At 36.0% G+C, this 22,566-nt stretch overlaps 1 protein-coding gene and 1 non-coding gene across 2 annotated transcripts in view; one reads left to right on the top strand and one right to left on the bottom strand.

Moving 5' to 3' along the window:
* LMBRD1 (LMBR1 domain containing 1) overlaps positions 1-22,566 on the bottom strand; it is an 82,076-nt gene that overhangs the window by 23,672 nt on the left and 35,838 nt on the right. The window contains exons 7-9 of the mRNA XM_056109694.1: positions 22,130-22,203; positions 12,926-13,051; positions 11,295-11,447 (exon numbers count right to left, since the gene is read on the bottom strand). Coding sequence (XP_055965669.1) covers positions 11,295-11,447; positions 12,926-13,051; positions 22,130-22,203 — 353 coding nt within the window. The remainder of the gene's footprint in view (positions 1-11,294; positions 11,448-12,925; positions 13,052-22,129; positions 22,204-22,566) is intronic.
* LOC130019475 (U6 spliceosomal RNA) lies at positions 12,006-12,111 on the top strand. The gene has a single exon (XR_008791803.1). It is a non-coding gene; the product is annotated as a U6 spliceosomal RNA (small nuclear RNA).

Below are 22,566 nucleotides of genomic sequence, written 5' to 3'. Positions count from 1 at the left end.
AGTAAGTATACACAAACGAGACAAAACACTTAAAAATCTTCATTATTAAGTAAATAAATGAGATGCTTTGGTAGGCTAAATAAAAGATTTATATTCAGTTACACACAAATATAAACCTCAAAGTTAATTGAAGGGCATTAAGACTAACACACATGCAACATCCAAATTAATCAGGTTATATTAACCTGTTATGAAAAACTTGGAACATCTTCAGGTAGAAGTAATGAGATTTTCCAAATATATATAATTTGTGTCACAGTCCAGAAAAGCCTATGTAACTGACAATGTTCCTGAGATAGAAAAATCACTGAAGAAACAGGTAAATAAATTATCTGAAGAAATTTGTTAAACGCTGTAATTGGTGGAATACATTTCCTTATATTCAATGAACTACAGAGATGACAGTAAAAAAAATGTACTGAAAATGAGTTTACAAGAAATAAAATTTCAAAACAAAATGGATGAAATCTAAATTGGTAACAACTAAGCTCCTTTCCCCCCTTAATAATCTTCCCTATGTTGTAGAAATAAGGACACTAAAGAGTAAACAAAGCCAATGCAAAAAAAGAGAAAATTCCTATTAAGCATAGGTATTTTTGGCTGTATCTTTGGCTACAACTGATAGGAATTAATAATATCAGAAGAGTTAGGAATATTTCTCATCTTATTGAATATAATTACAGTATACTTAAGAATTCTGAAAGGTTAAAATAAGTAAAGTAACATATTACTCCATTTAGAACATAAAGATGAACTTGCAGAGAACACACTCTTTAAACCTTTTCACTATCTCCTGAACCCGGGGGTTAGTGGTTGATGGATTTGGGTTGGTGGTTGACGGATCGGGGGCCACACCCAGTGATTCTCAGAGCTTACTTCCAGGTCTGTGCTCAAGGATCACTCCAATTAGTGTTTGGGGAACCATATGCAGTACTGGGAATCATACTGAGTTTGCTGTGTGCAAAGCAACTACCTTGACCCTTCTCCTATTTTTCTGCTCCTAACTTATAGTCAACAATATATTTTAAATGTTGTATTTAAACACAAATATACCAAAAGCAAGGTTATGAAGTGATCAGTAACTGATTTCTTTTCAATTTATTTAACTGATTTCTAAGTCCTGATCCAAGCTTTCCTAAATATCTAAACTTCACTGCTGTATCAATGTAAAAATGTGTTGGATAACTTACAAGTGAGTTAATGATATGAACATCAGTATCCACACCTATTATAAAGTTATTGGCAATCTCTAGGACACAGTACATTACAAAAACTCTAAAAGACAAATATTTAATACAAAATAACAAAATTTAGTACTTAATATTTAAAAATATTTTAAAAACGACTGGAGCGATAGCACACTGGGTAGGGTGTTTGCCTTGCACGTGGCTGACCAGGGTTCGAATCCTCTATCCCTCTCAGTGAGCCCGGTAAGCTACCAAGAGTATCCTGCCTGCACAGCACAGCCTGGCAAGCTCCCCGTGGTGTATTCAATATGCCAAAAACAGTAACAAGAAGTCTCACAATGAAGATGTTTACTGGTGCCCACTTAAGAAAATCGATAACAGGATGATAGTACTGCAGTACAATATTTAAAAAAAATAAAATATTTCATACAAAACTAAAAATATTTAACACAAAATACTCCAAAATATAAATTACTTTTGTTAAAATTAAGAAGCACCCAAAACCCAAGCCCTGTAGCACTGTCCTCCTGTTGTTCATCAATTTGCTTGAGCGGGCCCTATAACATCTCCATTGTGAGACTTGTTGTTCCTGTGTTTGGCATATCGAATACATCACGAGGAGCTTGCCAGGTTTTGCCGTGGGGTGACATAGTCTCAGTAGCTTGCCGGGCTCTCCGAGAGGGGCGGAGGAATCGAACCCAAATCGGCTGCCCTACCACTGTGCTATCTCTCCAGCCCAAATCCCAAAGTACCTCTCAAATGAAGTTACCAAGTAAAAATTTGGAATTTACACCTAATACTTTTTAAATATTTAATAACTATGTAAAATTAGAAAGTAAACATTCGTATCTGTAGACATTTTCACAGGAGATCCTACACAAACCTTGTAGGTGTGGAAGGAAATGTGTTATATCTCTTAAATAGAATTTGTACTGAGTTTTTTTTTTCTTTTTTTCGGGGTAACACCAGTGATGCTCAGGGGTTATTCCTGGCTCTGCAATCAGGAATTATTCCTGGGGGTGCTTGGGGGACCATATGGGATGCTGGGGATTAAACCTGGGTCAGCCACGTGCAAGGCAAATGGCCTACCTGCTCTACTATCACTCCAGTCCCAAATTCTCAGAGAATCTTAATATGACAGAGATCACGGTCACAGTCCTCCCGTTATTCGATTGCTCGAGCGGGCCCAGTAACATCTTCATCGTGAGACTTATTGTTACTGTGTTTGGCATATCGAATACGTCACGGGGAGCTTGCCAGGCTTTGCCATGTGGGCGAGATACTCTCGGTAGCTTGCCGGGCTCTCCGAGAGGGGAGGAGGAATCGAACCCGGGTCGGCCATGTTGGCCGCTTGCAAGGCAAACGCCTTACCTGCTATGCTATCGCTCCAGCCCATGACAGAGATATTAGTAAAGAAAAGCAAATATTCTGTATGGGAGAAAACAGGTCCTTCAAGGCTCTTTTTTTTATATTATTATTATTATTATTAAGATAATTAAACAAAGATTAACAGAAGTCAAACAATTTTGTACATAGAGGGCACCCACACAGATGTGTGGGGCCTAAAGACATTCCGGTCAAGTGAGCTTACGTACCACCTGAGCAAAAAGATGGGGTACGAAGGAGCTAAAGCTTCAATGGGGGAAGGCGGCAATTAACATGATGAAATGAAGAACTGTCACTAACTATTTTGCCTTGCCATAAGGAAAGATCATAAAATTTATTCCTGGTACTTAACTCTTTTTGAATTTCATTTTATTTTTTTATAAAATTGTTCACAATATTTTATGAATTTAATATTCAAGCACCAATCCCACCACCATTCACCTTCCCACCACCATACTTAAAATGTTTCCATCCCGAACCCCAAACTCTGCCCCCAAAGTACAACTGAAGTAATTTATTTTGTATTGCTTTCTATGAATAACCCGCTAAAAACGATCCAAAAATGGTTTCTAGGAGGAAAGTATGTGAAGATTGTTGTAATCCACCCAGCAGCCATTAAGTCCTTCTATAAGAAATTAGTAACATACTAGTATAATATATATGTAACATTAGTATAATATACATATACATGTGTGTATATATATATTTGTATATATATATATATATCTGAATAAATATACTTCGCCCTAAGATTGGGTGCCTTCCACTTTAAACCCCATCAAATGTGGTGTGCTACTCGTGGTTTATCAATTCTTATTACAGGTGAGGTTCTCTAAGTTCTTCTGGGTAGTTAATGATAAAAAGTTTTCTTGATTTTCACGCCTTCAGTTTAAAATACTCAACATGCCAAGCGATACATCTTGAGGAGGCCTGGTCTAAACCAACGCAATTCCCACAGACTTTTGAAAACAATCAAGTGGGTCAGGGAGATAGCTACAAATGGTGGAGTGTCGACATACAAGCCCTGGCTCCTGAATTCAATCTTAGCACTGCATGGCCTCCCAAGGTTCTGGATCTAACCATGGCTCAGTAGTATTGCTGAGAGTGGCTCCTGGGCTCCTCTGCCAAATAAAAACACCAATTTAGCATTGCCAATGTACGACAAAATTCTATTTTTGAACGCTTGCTTCCTTTATAAAATTTATTTCTATTTAGGTTTTATTGTTTGTTGGGGGTTCACAGAGAATGGGACAAAAAGAAATACAAATTTTACTAGTTATTCCAGGTTTGATCCAAATAAACTAAAACCTTTTTTTTAAAGTCTGAACATAATATCAATGAAAAATATGGGAAAATTAAATTAAGTAAATATTTTATTTAGCATCAAAAAGAATAAAATACTTGGAAGTAAAAAAAGCAAACAACCTACACACTAAGAACTGCAAAAAAAAATTTAAAAAATTAAAGAGGATGTGAATAAATGGAGATATTTCATGCTCATGGACTGGAAAAACTAATATTGTTAAAATGTCAATTGACTAAAATTGATCTAGAATCAATGTGCACCTGTACAACTAATCAAAATCAAATATTTTTTGCAGAAACAGGAAAAAATATCCTTAAGTTTCTATGAAATCTCAGGGGACCTATAAAAGTCAAAACAATCTTGAGAAAAAAACAGTTATAGGATTTACAACCCAATTACATAAAACCAAAACCCACAAACATACCTTCCCATAAATGATCAAATAATATTTGATTTGCTCGAGTAAAGGCCCTCCCGTTGATCATCGATTTGCTCGAGTGGGCCCAGTAACGTCTCCATTGGAGACTTTGTTGTTACTGTGTCTGGCATATCGAGCGATAGCACAGCGGGTAGGGCGTTTGCCTTGCACGCAGCCAACATGGCCGACCCGAGTTCGATTCCTCCGCCCCTCTTGGAGAGCCCGGCAAGCTACCGAGAGTATTCGATATGCCAGAATATTTGATTATGATGATAAATCACCATTCACTGGCAAAGAAGAGAATTCAACAAATAGTACCAAGAAAAGGGCACTGATATGCAGAAGAGTATTCACAAGGAAGTCAGATCCTTGCCCTTCACCACCATCTACAAATATTGATTCAACAAAGATAAAATACCTACACGTGAGAGCTAAAAATATTAAACTCCTAAAAGAAAACACAGGAACAAATCTTTATGGCACTATACTTAGCAGACCAAAAGCACACTCCACGAAAGAATAAAATGTTCTTCATCAAAATTAAAAACTTTCTGCCACAAAGGGGACAATCAAAGAATAAAGAAAGTACCCACAGAATAGAAAAAAATATGCAAATCATGTTTTTAATAGAGAGCTAATATTCAGAAATAAAAAATCTAACACCACACCAAAACAAACCAATACAAATAATTTATCTTTTTCTTTTGTGTGGGACACACCAGACACTGCTCAGGGCTTACTCCTGGCTCTGCATTCAGAAACTACTCCTAGCAGTCTGGGCAGACATGTGGTGGCAGAGATCAAACTGAGTGAGCAGCATATAAGGCCAGTTCCCTACCTGCTGAACTATCCTTCAGCTCCTACAACATAATTTAAAAGAAACAGGACTTAAATATTAAACATTTCTTTAAAAATATAAACACAGAGCCGATAGTCAAATGAGAATATGCACAGCATCTCTAATTATTAGGGAACTGCAAATCAAATCCGTAATAGGGTATCACTTCACAACCATAAGACTTTTTGTTTAAAAATAATATAAGGTTGCCAGAAACATGAAAAAGCAGGACTTGTACATTAATATTGGAAATATTAAATGAGCTTCTTTTGAAAACCACGGGGCTGGAGTGATAGCACAGCGGTAGGGCATGTGGTTGACTGGGCCGCCCCGGGTTCAATTCCTCCACCCCTCTCGGAGAGCCCGGCAAGCTACCGAGAGTATCTCGCCCACACGGCAAAGCCTGGCAAGCTAGCCATAGAGCATTCGATATGCCAAACACAGTAACAACAAATCTCACAGTGGATACATTATTGGGCCCATTCGAGCAAAATCGATGAACAACGGGAGGACAGTGCTACAGTGCTACAGTGCTTTTGAAGGTTTTTCATAAAGTTAAAGAATTCATATATGATCCATTCTATTTCCAAGTATGTATGAGAGAAGTTTGTAAACAGATACTTGTATACCAATTATCACAGCAGCATTATTTTTTAATAGCCAAAAGCTGCAAACAACCCTGATGTCCATTAACAGATGGATGGACAAATAAAAAGTGGTATATTCTACACATCTACATCTAGAATATGAATGATGAACAACAAAGATTTTATTTTCATTTTTTTGTTCAAAATGAAGTCAGACGAAAGAATAAAAATACATGAGGTATGTAGAAAATGCAAATTCAAAAGCTGATAAAGGTCATTAATGAGGGTGTACAGAGAGTGAAAAGAGCCTGATGACTTATGGAAGAGTATTTTCTACTTGAAATGACAAAAAAGTTCTGGAAATGTAAGAGGCGATGGCTGTACAATATTATAAATATACTAACACCACTAAATGCACCCTCACAAATAGTTCTAATATATTATGCATATTTTTGGCACAATATAAAAGAGAAAATATGTGATATAATTATAGACATGAACTGACAACTTTCTATGTGTGAGTGAAACATGTAAAAGGTATATACATTATGAAATCTCAAGTTCTATATGAAAATTTAATATACACAAATTACTAATACCAATTATCTGTTAAGTTAAAAGTATGCCTTTCTGTCAAGGGAGATTTTGATAAAGTACTTAGTGAACATTAGGCTACATGCTAGGAAAATGTTCTGCACTATAAATAAATGTGGTTTAAAGGAGCCATTAACTTATTCTAATTAGATGTTTATTTTTATGTGACTACAACACAAAACTAATATTCTCCCTTAAGTTACAGGCAATTTTTAAGAAGCTGAAAACTCTGATATAAAACTGAAACAAAGCAACTATAGTTTCTGAGTTACTGTATTGCGTTTGTGTGTGTATGCATATATACACACTCTATCTGAGCTTAATACATTTCATACAATGCTTCCATTTTCACAGAAAAACAAGATCTTAAGGAAGAGAAAAGGATTAGAGAGCTAAATTAACTAGTTGCATAAGTGTAAAGATCCACAAAAACTCAAAATTGAATGCTAAGAACAAAGTCCATAGTGTGAACTCGCAGGTCTCTGAAATAAGTTGTGTATAACGTAGGGAACACAGGGCACTGTGAAATCACAAGAGCAACAGGCATCTTCATGGTGATCTACTCTTATGGACCAAAAAAAAAAAAAGGTCAAGCTCAAATCCACTTTCTATCTTCACTATGCCTAATTTTCACCCTCCTATTCATCACACTTTTTAAATTACAACTTGTTTACTAATGCATACAAAATTTTTGTGACTAAAATGTCAGCTCCATATATATGTATATATATATATATCTATATATATTATAGATATGTTGTATAAGACAAAGATCTACAAAAAGCCCAAGGCAAGTAGCACAAGTTGCTTTTGTATATTATGATATACATAATAGGATCATATTATGATAGCTTTAAATTAAGTACTTGGCCCTAATACCAAAAGGAGAGAGAGATACCGCAAAGAAAGAGAATTACAGGACAATATCCCTGATGAACACAAATGCAATGATCCCCAACAAAATCCTAGCAAACAGAATCCAATGACACATACACCATAACCAAGTAGGATTCATCCTGGGGATGCAAAGATGGTTTAACACTCACAATCAATCAGCATAAATAACATGTCAATAAAAGGAAAGATTAAAAACAATATAATTATATCAATAAATGCAGAGAAAGCATTTGACAAGATCCAGCACCCATTCATGACAAAAACTCTCAACAAAATGGGAAATGAAGGAGCTTTCCTCAGTACCGTCAAAGCCATCCATCACAAGCCCACAGCGGGTATTATTCTCAATGGGGAGAAACTAAAATCCTTCTCTCCTAAGATCAGGGACAAGACAAAGTTACTCACTCTCGTCACTCTTATTAAATATAGTACTAGAAGTCCTTGTCATAGCAGGCAATAAAAAGAATATCAAGTGTATCCAGAAAGGAAAGGAAGAGGTCAAGCTATCACTACTTGCGGATGGCATTATACTTAGGAAACCCTAAAGATTCTACAGAAAACCCTTGAGAATCAACAGATTTGTATAGTAAAGTGGAGGCAACAAAAATCAACACCCAAAAGTTCATGGCTTTTCTATATACAAATAATAAAAGAGATATTAAAAACAATCCCGTTCATAATAGTGCCTCTGAAAACCAAGTATCTTGGGATCAGCTTAACTAAAGAGGTAAAAGATCTATACAATGAAAATTACAAAACACTACTTCAAGAAATAAAAGAGGACTCTAGGAAATGGAGGCACATCCTCCACTCATGGATCAGGAGGATTAACATCAAAATGGCAACACTCCCCAAAGCACTATACAGATTCAGTGCGGTCTAGTCTCTATATAAGGATACCCATGACATTCTTCAAAGAAAGAGACAAAACATTCCTGAAATTCGTATAAAATAATAAAGCCCACGAATAGGTAAAGTAATCATTGGGAAAAAGGTAGGTGGCATCACCTTCTGAAACTTCAAACTGCACTACAAATCAATTAAAACAGCATGGTATTAGAATAGAAACAGACCAGCAGACCAATGAAACAGAGTTGAATATTCTGTCACAGACTCTCAAATATATGATCACTTAATCTTTGATAAAGGAGCAAGAAATGTGAAGTGGAGCAAGGAAAGCCTCTTCAACAAGTGGTGCTCAGAAAACTAGATAGCTACTTGCAAAAAAATGAACTCAGACCTCTGTCTAATGCCAGGCACAAAAGTCAGATCAAAGTGGATTAAAGACTTCAATATCAGATCTGAATCCATAAGGTACATGGAGAAAATGTAGGCAGAACCCTCCATGACACTGATGCCAAGGGCATCTTTAAGGATGAAACACCACTGACCAAGCAAGTAGAAACAAACATAAATAAATGAGATTAGATTAAACTAAGAAGCTTCTGTACCTCAAAATAAACAGTGACCAAAATACAGAGAGAGCCCACTGAATGAGAAAAAATATTTTCCCAATACTCATCAGATAAGAGGTTAATATCCAGGATATACAAGACATTAGTAGAATTGTACATGAAAAAAATCCAACCCCATCAAAAAATCAAAAAAAAAAAAATGGGGAGAAAAAAATGAACAGAAACTTCCTCAAAAAAAAAAAAAAAGAAATACGAATGGCCAAAAGGCACATGAAAAAAAATGCTCTAATCATCAGGGAGATGCAAATCAAAACAACTCTGAGATATATCATCTCACACCACAGAGACTGGCACATATCCAAAAGAACAAGAGCAACCAGTGCTGGTATGGATGCAGGGAGAAAGGGACTCTCATTCATTGTTGGTGGGAATGCTGACTGGTTTAGCCTTTTTGGAAAACATTATGAGCATTCTTCAAAATCTAGAAATGAAGCTTCTATATGATCCAGCAATACCAAACAAACAAAAACAAACACTGTCCTCCCGTTATTCATCGATTTTCTTGAGTGGGCCCCGTAACGTCTCTATTTTGAGACTTACTGTTACTGTGTTTGGCATATTGAATACGTCAAAAGCCTTGTGGGCGAGATACTCTTGGTAGCTTGCCGGGCTCTCCAAGAGGGGTGGAGGAATTGAACCTGGGACAGAGGAATTGAACCCGGCTTGTCTAGGCCGGCTGCGTGCAAGGCAAATGCCCTACGGCTGTACTATTGCTCCAGCCCCCCAGCAATACCAATTCTGGGAATATATCCCGAGGGTGTATGAAAGCACAGTAGAAATGACATCTGCAATTGCATGTTCATTGCAGCAACATTCACAATAGTCAGAATCTGGGAACAACTTGAATGCCCAAGAACAGCCAACTGGCTAAAGAAACTTTGGTACATCTACATAATGGAATACTATGTATCTGTTAGGAAAGATGAAGTCATGAAATTTGCTTATAAGTGCATGGGACATGGAGAGTATCATGATAAGAGAAATGAGTCAGAAAGAGAGGGACAGACAGAAGGACTGCACTCATTTGTGCAGTATAAAATAACATAATAGGAGACTGACACCCAAGGACAGGAGACAAGAGCCAGGAAGATTGCTCTACGGTTGGAAGCCTGCCTCATGAAGTGAGGGAAAAGGCAGCTGGGATAGATAAGGGTCCACTAAGTCAACGAGGGCTGGAAGGATTGGTCAGGATGGGAGATGTGTACTGAGAGTAGACTAAAGATCAAACATGATGACCTCTCAGTATCTGTATTGCCCATAATGCCCAAAAGTAAAGAGAGAGTAAGAATGAAGGTGCTTGCCATAGAGGCAGGGGGGTAGGGGTGGCGGGAAGGATATTGGGGATTCTGGTGGTGGAAAATGTACACTGGTGGAGGGATAGTTGTTCAGTCATTTTATGACTGAAACTCAGTCATGAAAGCTTTGTAACTGTATCTCATGGCGATTCAATTAAAAAATTAAATTTTAAAAAAGGTAAGTGTTTGTTTATATGTATCTCTTCGCCAAAAATTCAAGAGTGGCAAGCAATATAAAAAAAAGGGGGGGGGGGGAGGGGAGAGAGAGAGAGAGAGAGAGAGAGAGAGAGAGAGAGAGAGAGAGAGAGAAACTCTAGGGAAGTCCAGAGAGATAGTACAGTGGTAGGGCATTTGCCTTACTTATGGCCGACCTGGGCTCAATCCCTGGCATCCAATATGGTCCCCTGAACAAAGCCAGGAGTAATTTCTGATCACAGAGCCAGAGGAACCCCTAAGCATCTCCCATGTGACCAAAAAACCAAACAATTAATTAATTACTTAATTTTATAAATAAAAAACCCTGGGGTCTAGAATCAATCCAGTTCCACATATCTGACAGCCCAGTAGGAGCAAAGAAAGTTAGATGGAAAAGCAGCATAGAAGCCCGCTAAGCTCAACAAGCAGAAACAGTAACACAGAAGGCTCAACTAACAACAAACATCTCCATACGTCCTCAATGATCTTAATAACACTGTTGTGAGATGTAACAATTTTCGCAAATCTTTTACTGAACAATTTTTTGATAATTCTACTAACCAGCTGGTTGTAATTAAAAAAATATAAAATAAGGCAGGGTTGGGGGTGGGTGGCAAACTGGGGACAACTGAAAAGAGAAGATCACATTGGTGGTGGGATTGGTGTTGGAACGAAATGCCCGAAACAATAGTGTTTAAATATATTTTTTAAAATTTTTTAAACAAATAAAAAGCAAAATGCAAAAATGTGAAAAAAAATATGCTCAACATATTTTCACAAGCATTTAATGAAAAAGCAAGTTTTATTCTTCTGTTAATGCTCCCGACTTCTAATATGAATACCAGAACTTTTATTTGTAGAAAAGCAAAATCTTACCAGATATGCAATAGCATAATATAGCTTGTATTTTAATTTAAATGTCTAAACAACTGTCATAATATTTGCAGTATACATGAGAGATGAAGAGAGGTTATATATCTTGCCCAAATAAACAACTAAATTCTCTATTTACTTAAACACCATGCTGGAAGGTCTGAAGAGTAGAACTCAATCTATGAATCACCAGTATAAGCCTGAAAGAAGAATGACAGTATAATTATTTTTAACTCCATTCACCTTCAGGGGACGTAAGGCGCCACAGAATTTTGTCCAACAGCTATTTTCAATGAATTCTAAGTGTCTCTCTCTCTTCTTAAGTGTTCTTAACCTTTCTTCAAATTGTTTTAAGGAGCGTTTATCCCTTACTGACAAAGGTCGACCATCTTTGCTCTGAGAATAACAAGACAAAAAAACAATAACAATTAGATATTTATTATTAAGATCTCTGTCAAGTACTCATCCAATTTAGTAGTGCAGACAATAGAAACATTAGTCAGTTGGCTAATGTACAGGTAAATTCACTAAAAAAAATGGATAATCTTCTATGTCGTAATACATATCTCTGAACAAAGGTCATCATCAGAATGTGAATGTGTAAACTTCCACTTGATCCCTATTTTCCAAATATATGATGAACTTACATGAAAAGATATATGTCTTTCTATGGGGGCTTCTATGTATTTTGACCAACTGTTTCCCCTTAACTATTTTTTTCTTCTCTTCCTTAACGTAACATAATCTGGTCCCAAGCCTTCTCTACCTATAGTCAAATGACTATGTGACATTGTATCTGAACTCTCAGATCCTGCTTCAATTACCAGCAGAATACAAGAGTTGCACATTCTTATACTGTACAAGAAGATTTCTAGAATTATTACTAAGATTATTCTTTTATAATAGCATATAAAGCATAAAATAAATGCTATTATTAACCGTCTTTTGTATCATTTTTTTAGCGGAATTAAGAAAATTTTCCATTGGAACGATACAGAAAAGATTAGCATGGCCCCTGCACAAGGATGAGACGCAAATTCGTGAAGCGTTCCATATTTGTATACCCAAGAATAGCTGAGATCAACACCAGGAGGATTACTCCATAGCTCAGAGGCCAGCCAGGTATCCTAGGGGAAAGGGCAGTTCAGATGGAGAAGGGAGCACCAAATACAGGGTGTTTGGAGGATCCTCCCAGGAGGGGAGATGCATGTCGAAAGTAGACTATGGACTGAACATGTTTGCCACTCAATGCCTCTTTTGCAGACCACAGCACCCAAAAGGAGAGAGAGAACAAAGGCGAACGCCCTGCCACAGAGGCAGGGTGGGGTGGGGGATGGGGGGTGGGAGGGATATTATCCATGGTGGTGGAAAATGGGCACTGGTGGAGGGATGGGTATTTGATCATTGTATAACCGAAACCCAAGCACAAAAATTTGTAAATCTACAACTGTACCTCATGGTCTTTCACTAATAAAAAAAAAAAGAAAATTTTTCATTTTTTACCTATGACCTGTAAGTAACATTTATTTATGTTATTTGAAGGTAGGTAGGAAAAAAAACCCTTTATTGTATTTTTAGAAGTATACTTTGTTGGACTCTCACTTGGCTTATTCAACTGGGACATAAACATGAACATAAGTGATATAGTAAAATCAGATGTCATATACAGAGCAAGTATACCCAATTATCAGAAAGATTTTAATAAAGGTAAACAGAACTTCTGTTTTTAAATTGTGACAACATTTGTTGAAATTTTCAACAAGGGTCCTACATTTCATAAGAGACAAAGATACAGTAACTTCTAAGTACATCAATAAAGAGCTCAAAGACAAAATACTTCTGTGTTTTCCAATTACAATAAAATCCCAACTCACTTTTGACTTAATCGTTTGGATATGTTGCTCCACTTCTTCAATATCTTCTGTGTTTTCTAAACGCTCATAAGCAGCACTTCTAGTCCCTTTTATTAAATTTAAAGGCAGTGCTGACATACCATAAGCCTAAAAACAATTAGAATGTGTTATGATCACATTATTTTTCAAATATAGTATACAGAATTTTTAGATTAAAATGCCCTCTTACAAGTAACTACCAAAAAGATAAGAAATTATGAACAGGGACAGTCAATACAGAACATGATACATGGGAAAATGATGATTCTACTGTGCCACAATTCTCCTATTTCATATTTAGAGCTATACAGTTACATCTTTCCCAGCATAGGCAGTACCTATGTTTTAAAGGACAAGTTGCTAAATTAACGTAAACATAATACTTTATCAAAGTAAAAAATTACAACTTCAATCAAGGGATAATGTGAATTAATAATGATATTACAAAATTTTGTCAATTAATAAAGCCCAATTACAAAATTATTTTTAAGACTCTATCTCTATGTATATGCAGTGATATCCAAGTATTTTAATAAACACATTATTTGATTCGCGCAGGAACAATGTACATATCATTTACCTGCAAATTTAAATATTTATGATCAATATTTTCATAAGTATCCCCAATGTCTCCTGAGTAACTTTTAACTATTAATCTGAATTAATAATAGCACTGCAGCACTGTCCTCCCATCGTTCATCGATTTGTTCGAGCGGGCCCAGTAACATTTCCATTGTGAGACTTGTTACTGTGTTTGGTATATCAAATGCGCCACAGGGAGCTTGCCAGGCTTTGCTGTGAGGGCTAGATACTCTCCGTAGCTTGCCGGGCTCTCTGAGAGGGATGGAGGAATCGAACCCGGCTCAGCAAACGCCCTACTGCTGTGCTATCGCTCCAGCCCTATGAATTATGAATATAAAATGCTATTTTATATTGCCCAATTCCATATTCGCCAATCCCCAAAAGTTACTTTATTTTTGCCACTATTGAAAAAAACTAATGACCAAAAGGAGAGAGAGAACAAAAGAAAATGCCCTGCCACGGAGGTAGGGTGGGATGAGGGGGATAGGGGGTGGGAGGGATATGGGGATCAGTGGTGGTGGAGAATTGGCACTGGTGGAGAGATGGGTACTCGATCATTGTATAACTGAAACCCACACACAAAAATTTGTAAGTCTACAACTGTACCTCATGGTGTTTCACTAAAATTTAAATAAATAAATAAAAGACAGTGATGTAGCTTAAAAAAAAAACACTAATGACAAGTGCTATATAGTCATAATTCAAAACCATGGTTGACCTTACTCCTTAGATGCAAAAATGATAACTATCACTTTCTGGTTGCAGCAACTGGCTCTATAGCAGATACAAGCTCATGTTTTCAAATCTTTTTGAGTTTCTCCTAAACACACAGCCAAACTATGTTATTCGAAATCAGGTATGTATATGTAACTGAGGTTAGACCAATGACTGTGACAAAAGCAATGAAAGCTACTTCTCAAGCTTAACCCTCAGACTCCAACATCTCGGTGACTCTGTACATTCTCTCTCATGTTCTCTGCCTTCCTGGTGATCAACTCCTAGGACAATCTCAGATAATTTTACTGTCAATTTTGATTACTTTAATATTTTTTGCTGAGTCTCCATTAGAGATTGAATAAATATTGATTACACCATGATTTAAATAGTCAGCATAATTGGAGAAAATATGAATAAAGAACATGAGAAGGAAGTCTTCGAAATAAGCTAAATTTCTACGAGGTAATATAATTTGAGAATATTGTATTTGATAAATTGAAATCATTACCTAATTTGCAAATCCAGTATTTATTAAAGGAGAAACACTTCAAATCTTTTATTTAAAATATTAAAACACAAATTAATGTTTTCATGATGTCCTTATCCAATAAAGAAGAAAGGTAAGAGAAACAAATGTAATTTAGACACAGAAGAGTGATTTTCTTATCAACTCTATTCTTGTCAAATTTATTCTTGTAATAATCTTGGTAAAATATAGAAATAAAAAGGCTGAACATTTCTATTTTAGCACTGAATTTGATATCCTTATAATACTGAAAATGTGAAAAAAGAGAAAGTCTATTTGAGTTTCTTTTACCTTTTCTTATAACAGCGTCTTAATCCCTTACTGTTGTTTTTGCCTATTTGGTTGCGCTAGTAGCTACACATCTTGCATTCATTAAATTTTACCTTACTTTTAATTGGACAAGAGCTTACATAAGCTTAAAATCTTAAAAGTACATGTGTGCCATCATGTTCACTAGATCCTCTCCGATTCAATAACCCTATCTCCTCCCTACCTCGATAACTTCAGTTCTGTAGTACGAAATCATGGATTTGTTTTCCTTTGGTTTTATGTCTACCCTTTCTTTCATCTACATTCCAAACAAGAATGAGACCATATGGTATTTGTCTGTCTCCTATCTTACTACTTTTCTTACCACAATCCTCTCAAGTTCTACTCATGTTGTCACAAAAGGCTAACATTTTACTTTTCTTATGGTGATGAGTATTTTATAGCTATATTTTTTAATCTATTCATTTGTTGTTGAGCATGTATTATTTCCAAACCTTGGCTACCATAAACAAAATTACAGTGAGCATAGATCTACGCAAATTTTTTAATAGGGGTGTGTGTGGGTGTGTGTGTGTGTGTGTGTGTGTGTGTGTATTCTTTGGATAGATACCAAGGAGTAGAAGTATATACAAGCATTATCTTCACACTATCTTCTCTAGAGGATGGACCAATTTTTAATCCAACCAGTAGGGTATGATACAAGGATACTATTTTTCCACATTCCCATTAACATTTGCTTCTGGCCTTTATAATAAGGTCATTTTCAGAGGCTTGAGGAGTTATTATCATTTGAATTACATTTCTAATAGTAAGTAAAAATAAGCACTTTTTCTTGTACTTGTTGACCATCCGTGTTTCTGATTATCTTCTTTAGTGAAATGTCTATTCAGATTTTCTCCCCATTTTTTGATAGAGTTGTTTTTTTAAGTTCCTCATATTCTCAGAAATTAGTAATTTGATAGAAGTATTGTGAATATATTCCCCATTTAATTAGATATTTTAATCACACTTTCAATGTGAGTAACATTTTCAGTTTGATGTAACTGTTTATTTTTGCTTTTGTTTCCTTTGCCACTAAAATCCAATCACTGAAGACGTCACAGAAACTACTATCATGCTGTATTGTGCCTCTTTTCTTTGCTGTATTTTATTTATGAGGGCAGGTTTAACATTAAGTCCTTAAGTTTGACTTAACTTTTGTATTGGTGTGATAGTGTTCCAATATCATTCTTTCACACATGGCTATTCAGTTTTCCAGCACCATTTATTTAAAAGCTTCATCTTCACTTTATGTTCTGGGTTCTTTCATCATCAACCGTTCCTGTGTATAAAGATTTTTAACTCTGAACTTTATCAATCTGTATGCCTATTTTGATTCTAATACCATAACTGGTATTGGTATTGACTCGATAGATCTTTAATATATTTAGAAGTTAAGGAATATGATGCCTCAGTTATTTCTTTGCCTTCTTTTACTTCCTATTTTTCTTATTAAGGCGCCATGATTTATAGCTATTCATTGCTGGCTTTAGGCATACAAGGTTCAAATATCGATCCCACCACCAGTGTCAATTTTCCTCCCCACTCAAATCTTTTGTCTCATGACTGCTTTGGCTACTTGGGATCTTTGTGATTCCATAAAAATTTCAGTAACTTTTGTCTGAATTCCTTGATGAATGACACTGGATTATTATAGGGATTGTACTGACTCTAAATAATGTTCTAAATAGGACAATTAATCTACAATAATTATTTCAACACATACGCGTATAATATCTTCATTTAGCACAGCGGGTAGGGCATTCGCCTTACACGCAGCCAACATGGCCGACCAGAGTTCGATTCCTCTGCCCCTCTCGGAGAGCCCGGCACGCTACCGAGAGTATTCGATATGCCAGACACAGTAACAACAAAGTCTCCAATGGAGACGTTACTGGGCCCGCTTGAGCAAATTGACGATCAACGGGAGGACCTTTACCTTTACCTTAACTTATATATTCTATATTTCTTTTAGAGAAATGTCATTTTTTAAATTTTTTATAATTTTATTCATTGAATCACCATGTGAGCAGTTACAAAGCTTTTGGGTGTAAGTCTCGGTCATACAATGAAACACCCGTACCTTCACCAGTGCCCGTTCTCCACCCCCCAAAACCCCAGTATTCCCCCATCCTACACCCTCCCCCTACCTGTGGGGCAGATGATTTCCACATTACTCTCTCTCTACTTTGATTACATTCAATATTTTGACACCAGACCCACCATTATTATTTGGGATTTTACCCCAACACTCAGATCTTTTGAAATTCCAAAATTTTAACAATTAAATCTGGAGGGATTTCTTCCAAAAAATCTATTCCCATGAAACCTATTCCCACCTGGGGTGGCCCAGCGCCAGTAACCTACTGCAGGGACTGGACACATTTCTGCCAAAAGCCGCTGGGTTTTGCAATTTGTTTCTGAGTCTCTGGAATCATGGCCATTAAACGGCTTGATCAGGAGCCAGGGAGGCCATTTGTTGGCGGTGACTCGGGGTCTCGTTGGGGTGGGGAGAACAGGACCAGCTCCATCCCCATCCCATGAGGCCCTGCGTGTCTCGTCACTGGGGGCCCAAAACTGACTGTCCAGTGGCCTCTGGGGGATGGCAGCCATCAGGCCGCCAGGGGGAACAGGCCAAGGCACAAAACCTATTCCCACTTGGGGTGGCCCAGCGCCTGTAACCTACTGCAGGGACTGGATGCATTTCTGCCAAAAGCCGTTGGGTTTCGCAGATTCGTTTCTGAGTCTCTGGGATTATGACCATTAAGCAGTTCGATCAGGAACCACAGAGGCCATGCCTCCAATTATATAGCTGAACCGGAGGTGGTTTGTGGGGGTGTCTCACACATACCTAACTTTTGGCTGTTTACTTTCTTGGTAAACTTTGCCCCAAGTTTTTGGGGTCTGGCCAAAGGCACAGCAGCAATGTTGGGGTATCTGGAAGTCTGAAGGTGCCGTCAGGCTGCTGATGCACTCACCTCACAGGTACAGATTGACCTGCTGGCGGCACCATACCCCCAAGAAATGTCATTTTAAAAGTACAAGTTTTTCACCCCCTTTGTTAGGTTTATTCCAAAGTACTTTGTTTTATAGGTGCTTTCATAAATTTGACTACTTTCTTGGCTTCCTTCTCCTGGTTCAGTGTTTGCATATCACATATCAGAATTCAACTGATTTTTACATGTTAAGTCTGCAGTCGGCCACTTTGTTGTATTTAGCTATTATTCTAATAACTAGTGCATTCTTTAGAATTTTCTTTGTACATCAGCTTGTGACCTGCATATAGTGACAGCTTTACTTCTCTTCTTAGTTTCTATTTCAGCCTAAGGCTGTGACTAGGAAATTTCCAATGCCATTCTGAGATTTAGTGATAAGAACAGATGTTCTTGTTTTGTATCTGACATTATGGGGAAAACCTTTTCACCACTAAACATGATGATACTAGTAGTAGGTTTCTCATAGACTTTCATGATATTATGCCATGTTCTTCTATCTCATTTTAGTTGTCTTTTTTTTTCAATAGATTAAATATTTCTTTGAAAAGGTTTCTTAGTTATTCATTAAATGTTTGTTCTTATATAAAAAAGAGACTGAGTTCTTACATTTCAAATAATCTTCTACCATTGTAATTTATAGTCTTACTGAAGAATGTGTATTTTTAAGAACTTTCTCAGTGATTCTCATTACCCAAGTTTAAGAGATCTATAATGTTAATGCACAACACTGTGTATTGTAATTGAGTTTACAGCAAGTCTATTTGCAAGTCATAGGCATTTCTGGAGGTGTATAATTAAGCTAACACATGTGTTGGATATTGACCCTAAGTGCTCTAGGCTTCATGAGTGAATTGCCCTTTTCTTCCTTCCAGAGAAGCATAACAGTGCTCTTACAAGCACCCCGAGTCCCCCAAGTTTATCTTTAAGAACAGTAAAAAATTCAGAGTTATAACATAAGGTTGATAAGAATCAGGGGAAAAAGAACTTTGACTTGTAAATATGCTGGTTCTTGTTTTTTCTCTATTGTAAGAACAAACATTTATTGAGTAAGTATGAAACTTTCTCAAAGAATATTTAACCAAAATCTCTTTAAAAGAGCCAGATGTTTACATTTATTTTCCTACATGAAATTCATATATTTAATGAAAGAGAAGAACTGAATTTCTAAATTGCTTAATCTGATTTAAGAAAAAAACATATCCCTAAGATAAAAATACAATTATACTTTTGTAAAACTCTGAAGAAAGCAAAATAATAGTATCATTGCTTCTACTTTTGGCATATTTTTTAAATTTTGGTGATTTTCAACTATAAATAATATTAACTATAAAATTTAGATTATTGTAAGTTTAATAAAACACCTTTGTACAAAATATTTAGTAAAATCCTGAAACAGCAATCATTTAAGATTAATCTTTTTTGAAAAAAAGATGTATGAACATCTATGGGGGAAAAAGTACGCAAAGACGAGCCGTTTCAAAAATTCAAAATTTTTACTGCTTACTACTGCCCTCTAGTGCATTGTCAGAAAATCAACAAAGCTAAAGAGATTATTATTTAAAATGTTTTTAGGTCAGCCATAATTGACTCCTATTTTATTTGTTTCAGCTTTCAAGAATAAATTAGCACTTATATCTTAAAAATATAAAAATGTTTGGAAAGAATATATAACTTAAGACATTTCTATTGCTTTCTTATACTACCTAATTTGGAAAAGCATATTTTCCCTAAAGATAAATATAAAAGGATAGCCTTTTGCATGGCACAAGAAAAGAAACATCAAAATATAATAAAAATAACTTCAATTTTTTAAAAATGGGTACGTTAGCATTTTTGAAGAAATACTACACAAGAGCAAAGGAATAGAAAAACTGCACTGTTAATCTTTTGTTAGAATGAAAGATCCTTTACTAAAAACATGGACATGAATATCCAATTAACAAATTCAGAAGACCACATTCCAAACGTGAACTTTTAAAAATTTCTTCCTAATATTTTCCTTATGAATGCAGGATACTGGTTTTTGAAGAAGTGTGTCTTAAAGCTTCTTTCACAAATAAAAAATGATAAATAATAAACATCTTTTTCTTTCCAAGGTATATAAAATAAACGTGCCTCATAGCCAAACACTGTATCTATTATATATTCATTATACACCCATTATAGCCAAATATTATTTCCATTACATGGAAAGTTGAGAAATATGACTTCTGAAGGGAATTTATTTTCAAAGACTATTGGGAATAGAGCTTTACCCCTATTCTTTTATTTTTAACTTATCTCTAATTTTCTTTGTAGCTTATATATTAAAATAAAAGTATACAGATTAACACAGTAATGACTTATTCATAAATACTTTAGAAAGCATCTTAAATATTTTACCAAGTATATATACTAAAACATACAGTAATCAATGCTTCCACAGACAGTTCAGTGTTCCAAATGACTCATTTCATATGAAAATATAACTATTCGACATTTTCCCATTTGGTGGCACCAAAAATTAGAGACATCTCATAAATACTTGTCCCTGATTTCACTCCAATCTTAAGTCTCCCTTTTCAATTTAAGCTAAAAACAACAAATAAACCAATGTTGACACTGCTCTTTAAAAACTGAATGCTGCTATGTGGCTACTCCTTAACATTATGATACAGTGACTATAATCTTGGTAAAATTTAAATAATCAACTATCTTCCAAAAATAACGCATTATTAAAAAAATAGTTCAACTGATACGTATATTACAAAAAACTATAATGCCACTGCTCATAGTCAGAGATTCTCTCAGGCAGGGTTTTACTTTTTAATAATTCCTTGTATTTCAGGGTCAAAGTACCATAACTTTCCACTTTGGGTACTTTAATTCAGTTTTCTAAAACCCAAGAATATGTACTATTGCACTCTTCCATGTCCCACTGCATGAAAAGCATTCAAGTTTTTATGTAACTAAAAATTTTGCGCCTGAAAAAAAGCTCATTAGTACCATTTATCATCTAGCAATAATAAAACATCTTGTTATAAGCAAAATATTTCAGTGAGTTTTTAACACATTTTGAGTATTAGTGGTCTGAACTAGGGTTTAGGTATTAGGTTATTCACAAAGTCACTCATGTCCATAGATGCCAGGGCTGATCTCGAAAACAGGCTTTCTCTCTACCGCTTCTTCCACTTACACAGAAAAATGGATCAATTGTTTTAGTCCCCAACTAAATTTTGAACGCATCTTATAATGCAATTTATTATTATTATTTTTTATTCAAGAGCTGTGATGTATAAGCTTGTTCACTTTGAGTTTTAGGCATATAATATTTCAGCAGCAATCCCACCACCAGTCAAATTCCCTCCACCAGTGTTCCCGTATTCCTTTCCCACCCCCAACCTCTGCCCCACCCCCACCTGTCAACTTGACAGGCACATTACAAAGTTCCAGTGGCTGCAGCTGAGGTCTCATGTTTTCAGTTTCACTGAGTCGTGTTTGGGAAATATGGCTATACCACTCACCCATATCACCAGTATAAACTGAAGCCCAGATGCCCGTTCACCCATTACTTCACATTCTCTTCTCCCCCCTTGCTTTCTTCTCTCCTCTCCAAACACTGTGATCTAGGCATCTCCCCTTTACTATAATGCATTTTAATGCAATTTAAATGAGTTTTAAATTTTCTGCAAAGCTCTTTCAGGAGACTGGTAAAAAAACTCTTTCAGGGGACTGGTAAAAAAAAATTATTAATAGTTTTTCCTCTATAAAGTTGACAAAAATTTAAAGAGGAAAATAAATTAAACAGAATATATTACTAAGGTAAACTATATTGCTTACCAGGGCCAAAGAGATTATACAGGGCTGAGGTGCCTGCAGGGCATGCAGAATGAACCCTGTTTAGGGCCCCAACACCGCATGGCCCAAGCAGCTCAGAAGCTCAGCCTTTTGCACTGAACTGCCTGCACAGTCAAGAATAGACAGGCACCCTGAGCAGTGTTTAGGAAGAAAAGAAAAAAATGGCTTCATAAAGTGATTACTTAATGTTAAGTAAATAATCATCATTACTGCACTTACGGTGTAAGTTATAGCCGCCAACATTCCAATCAAGGTCAGAGAACTAATGGAAAATGACAACGCAGCTAGACCATCTGCAAGGGAGAAAAAGAAAACATTGTAAAAAGTGTCCATGATATTCAAACATTTTTACTCAATTTAACAAAATTAAAATTTCTGGTTTTTTAAATACATTCTTGTGAAGTAAATCCAACATGTCCTTCAAGTGTTGACTCCACAAGGAGAAAAGGAATTTAAAGAGCTCTTGATAAACTGATTTGTAAAAGGTTTTATAGCCTAAGAGTTTCTTTCATTCTCCTCAAAATGGAGGCAATTTCTGCCTCATTATTGAGTCTTGACATTTCCAATTTCCCAATCTTGATACTTCTAATTTCTTGTTGCTCTTACTTTCCAGGTAGGTTTTTAATACACAACCTAACCAAAATCTTAAGAGTTTG

This window comes from Sorex fumeus, unplaced genomic scaffold, assembly GCF_029834395.1.
Source record: "Sorex fumeus unplaced genomic scaffold, SorFum_2.1 ptg000008l, whole genome shotgun sequence".
Taxonomy (NCBI): Eukaryota; Metazoa; Chordata; class Mammalia; order Eulipotyphla; family Soricidae; genus Sorex; species Sorex fumeus.
The sequence above is the reverse complement of the archived record's forward strand: the minus strand, read 5'-3'. Positions and strand labels throughout refer to the sequence as shown.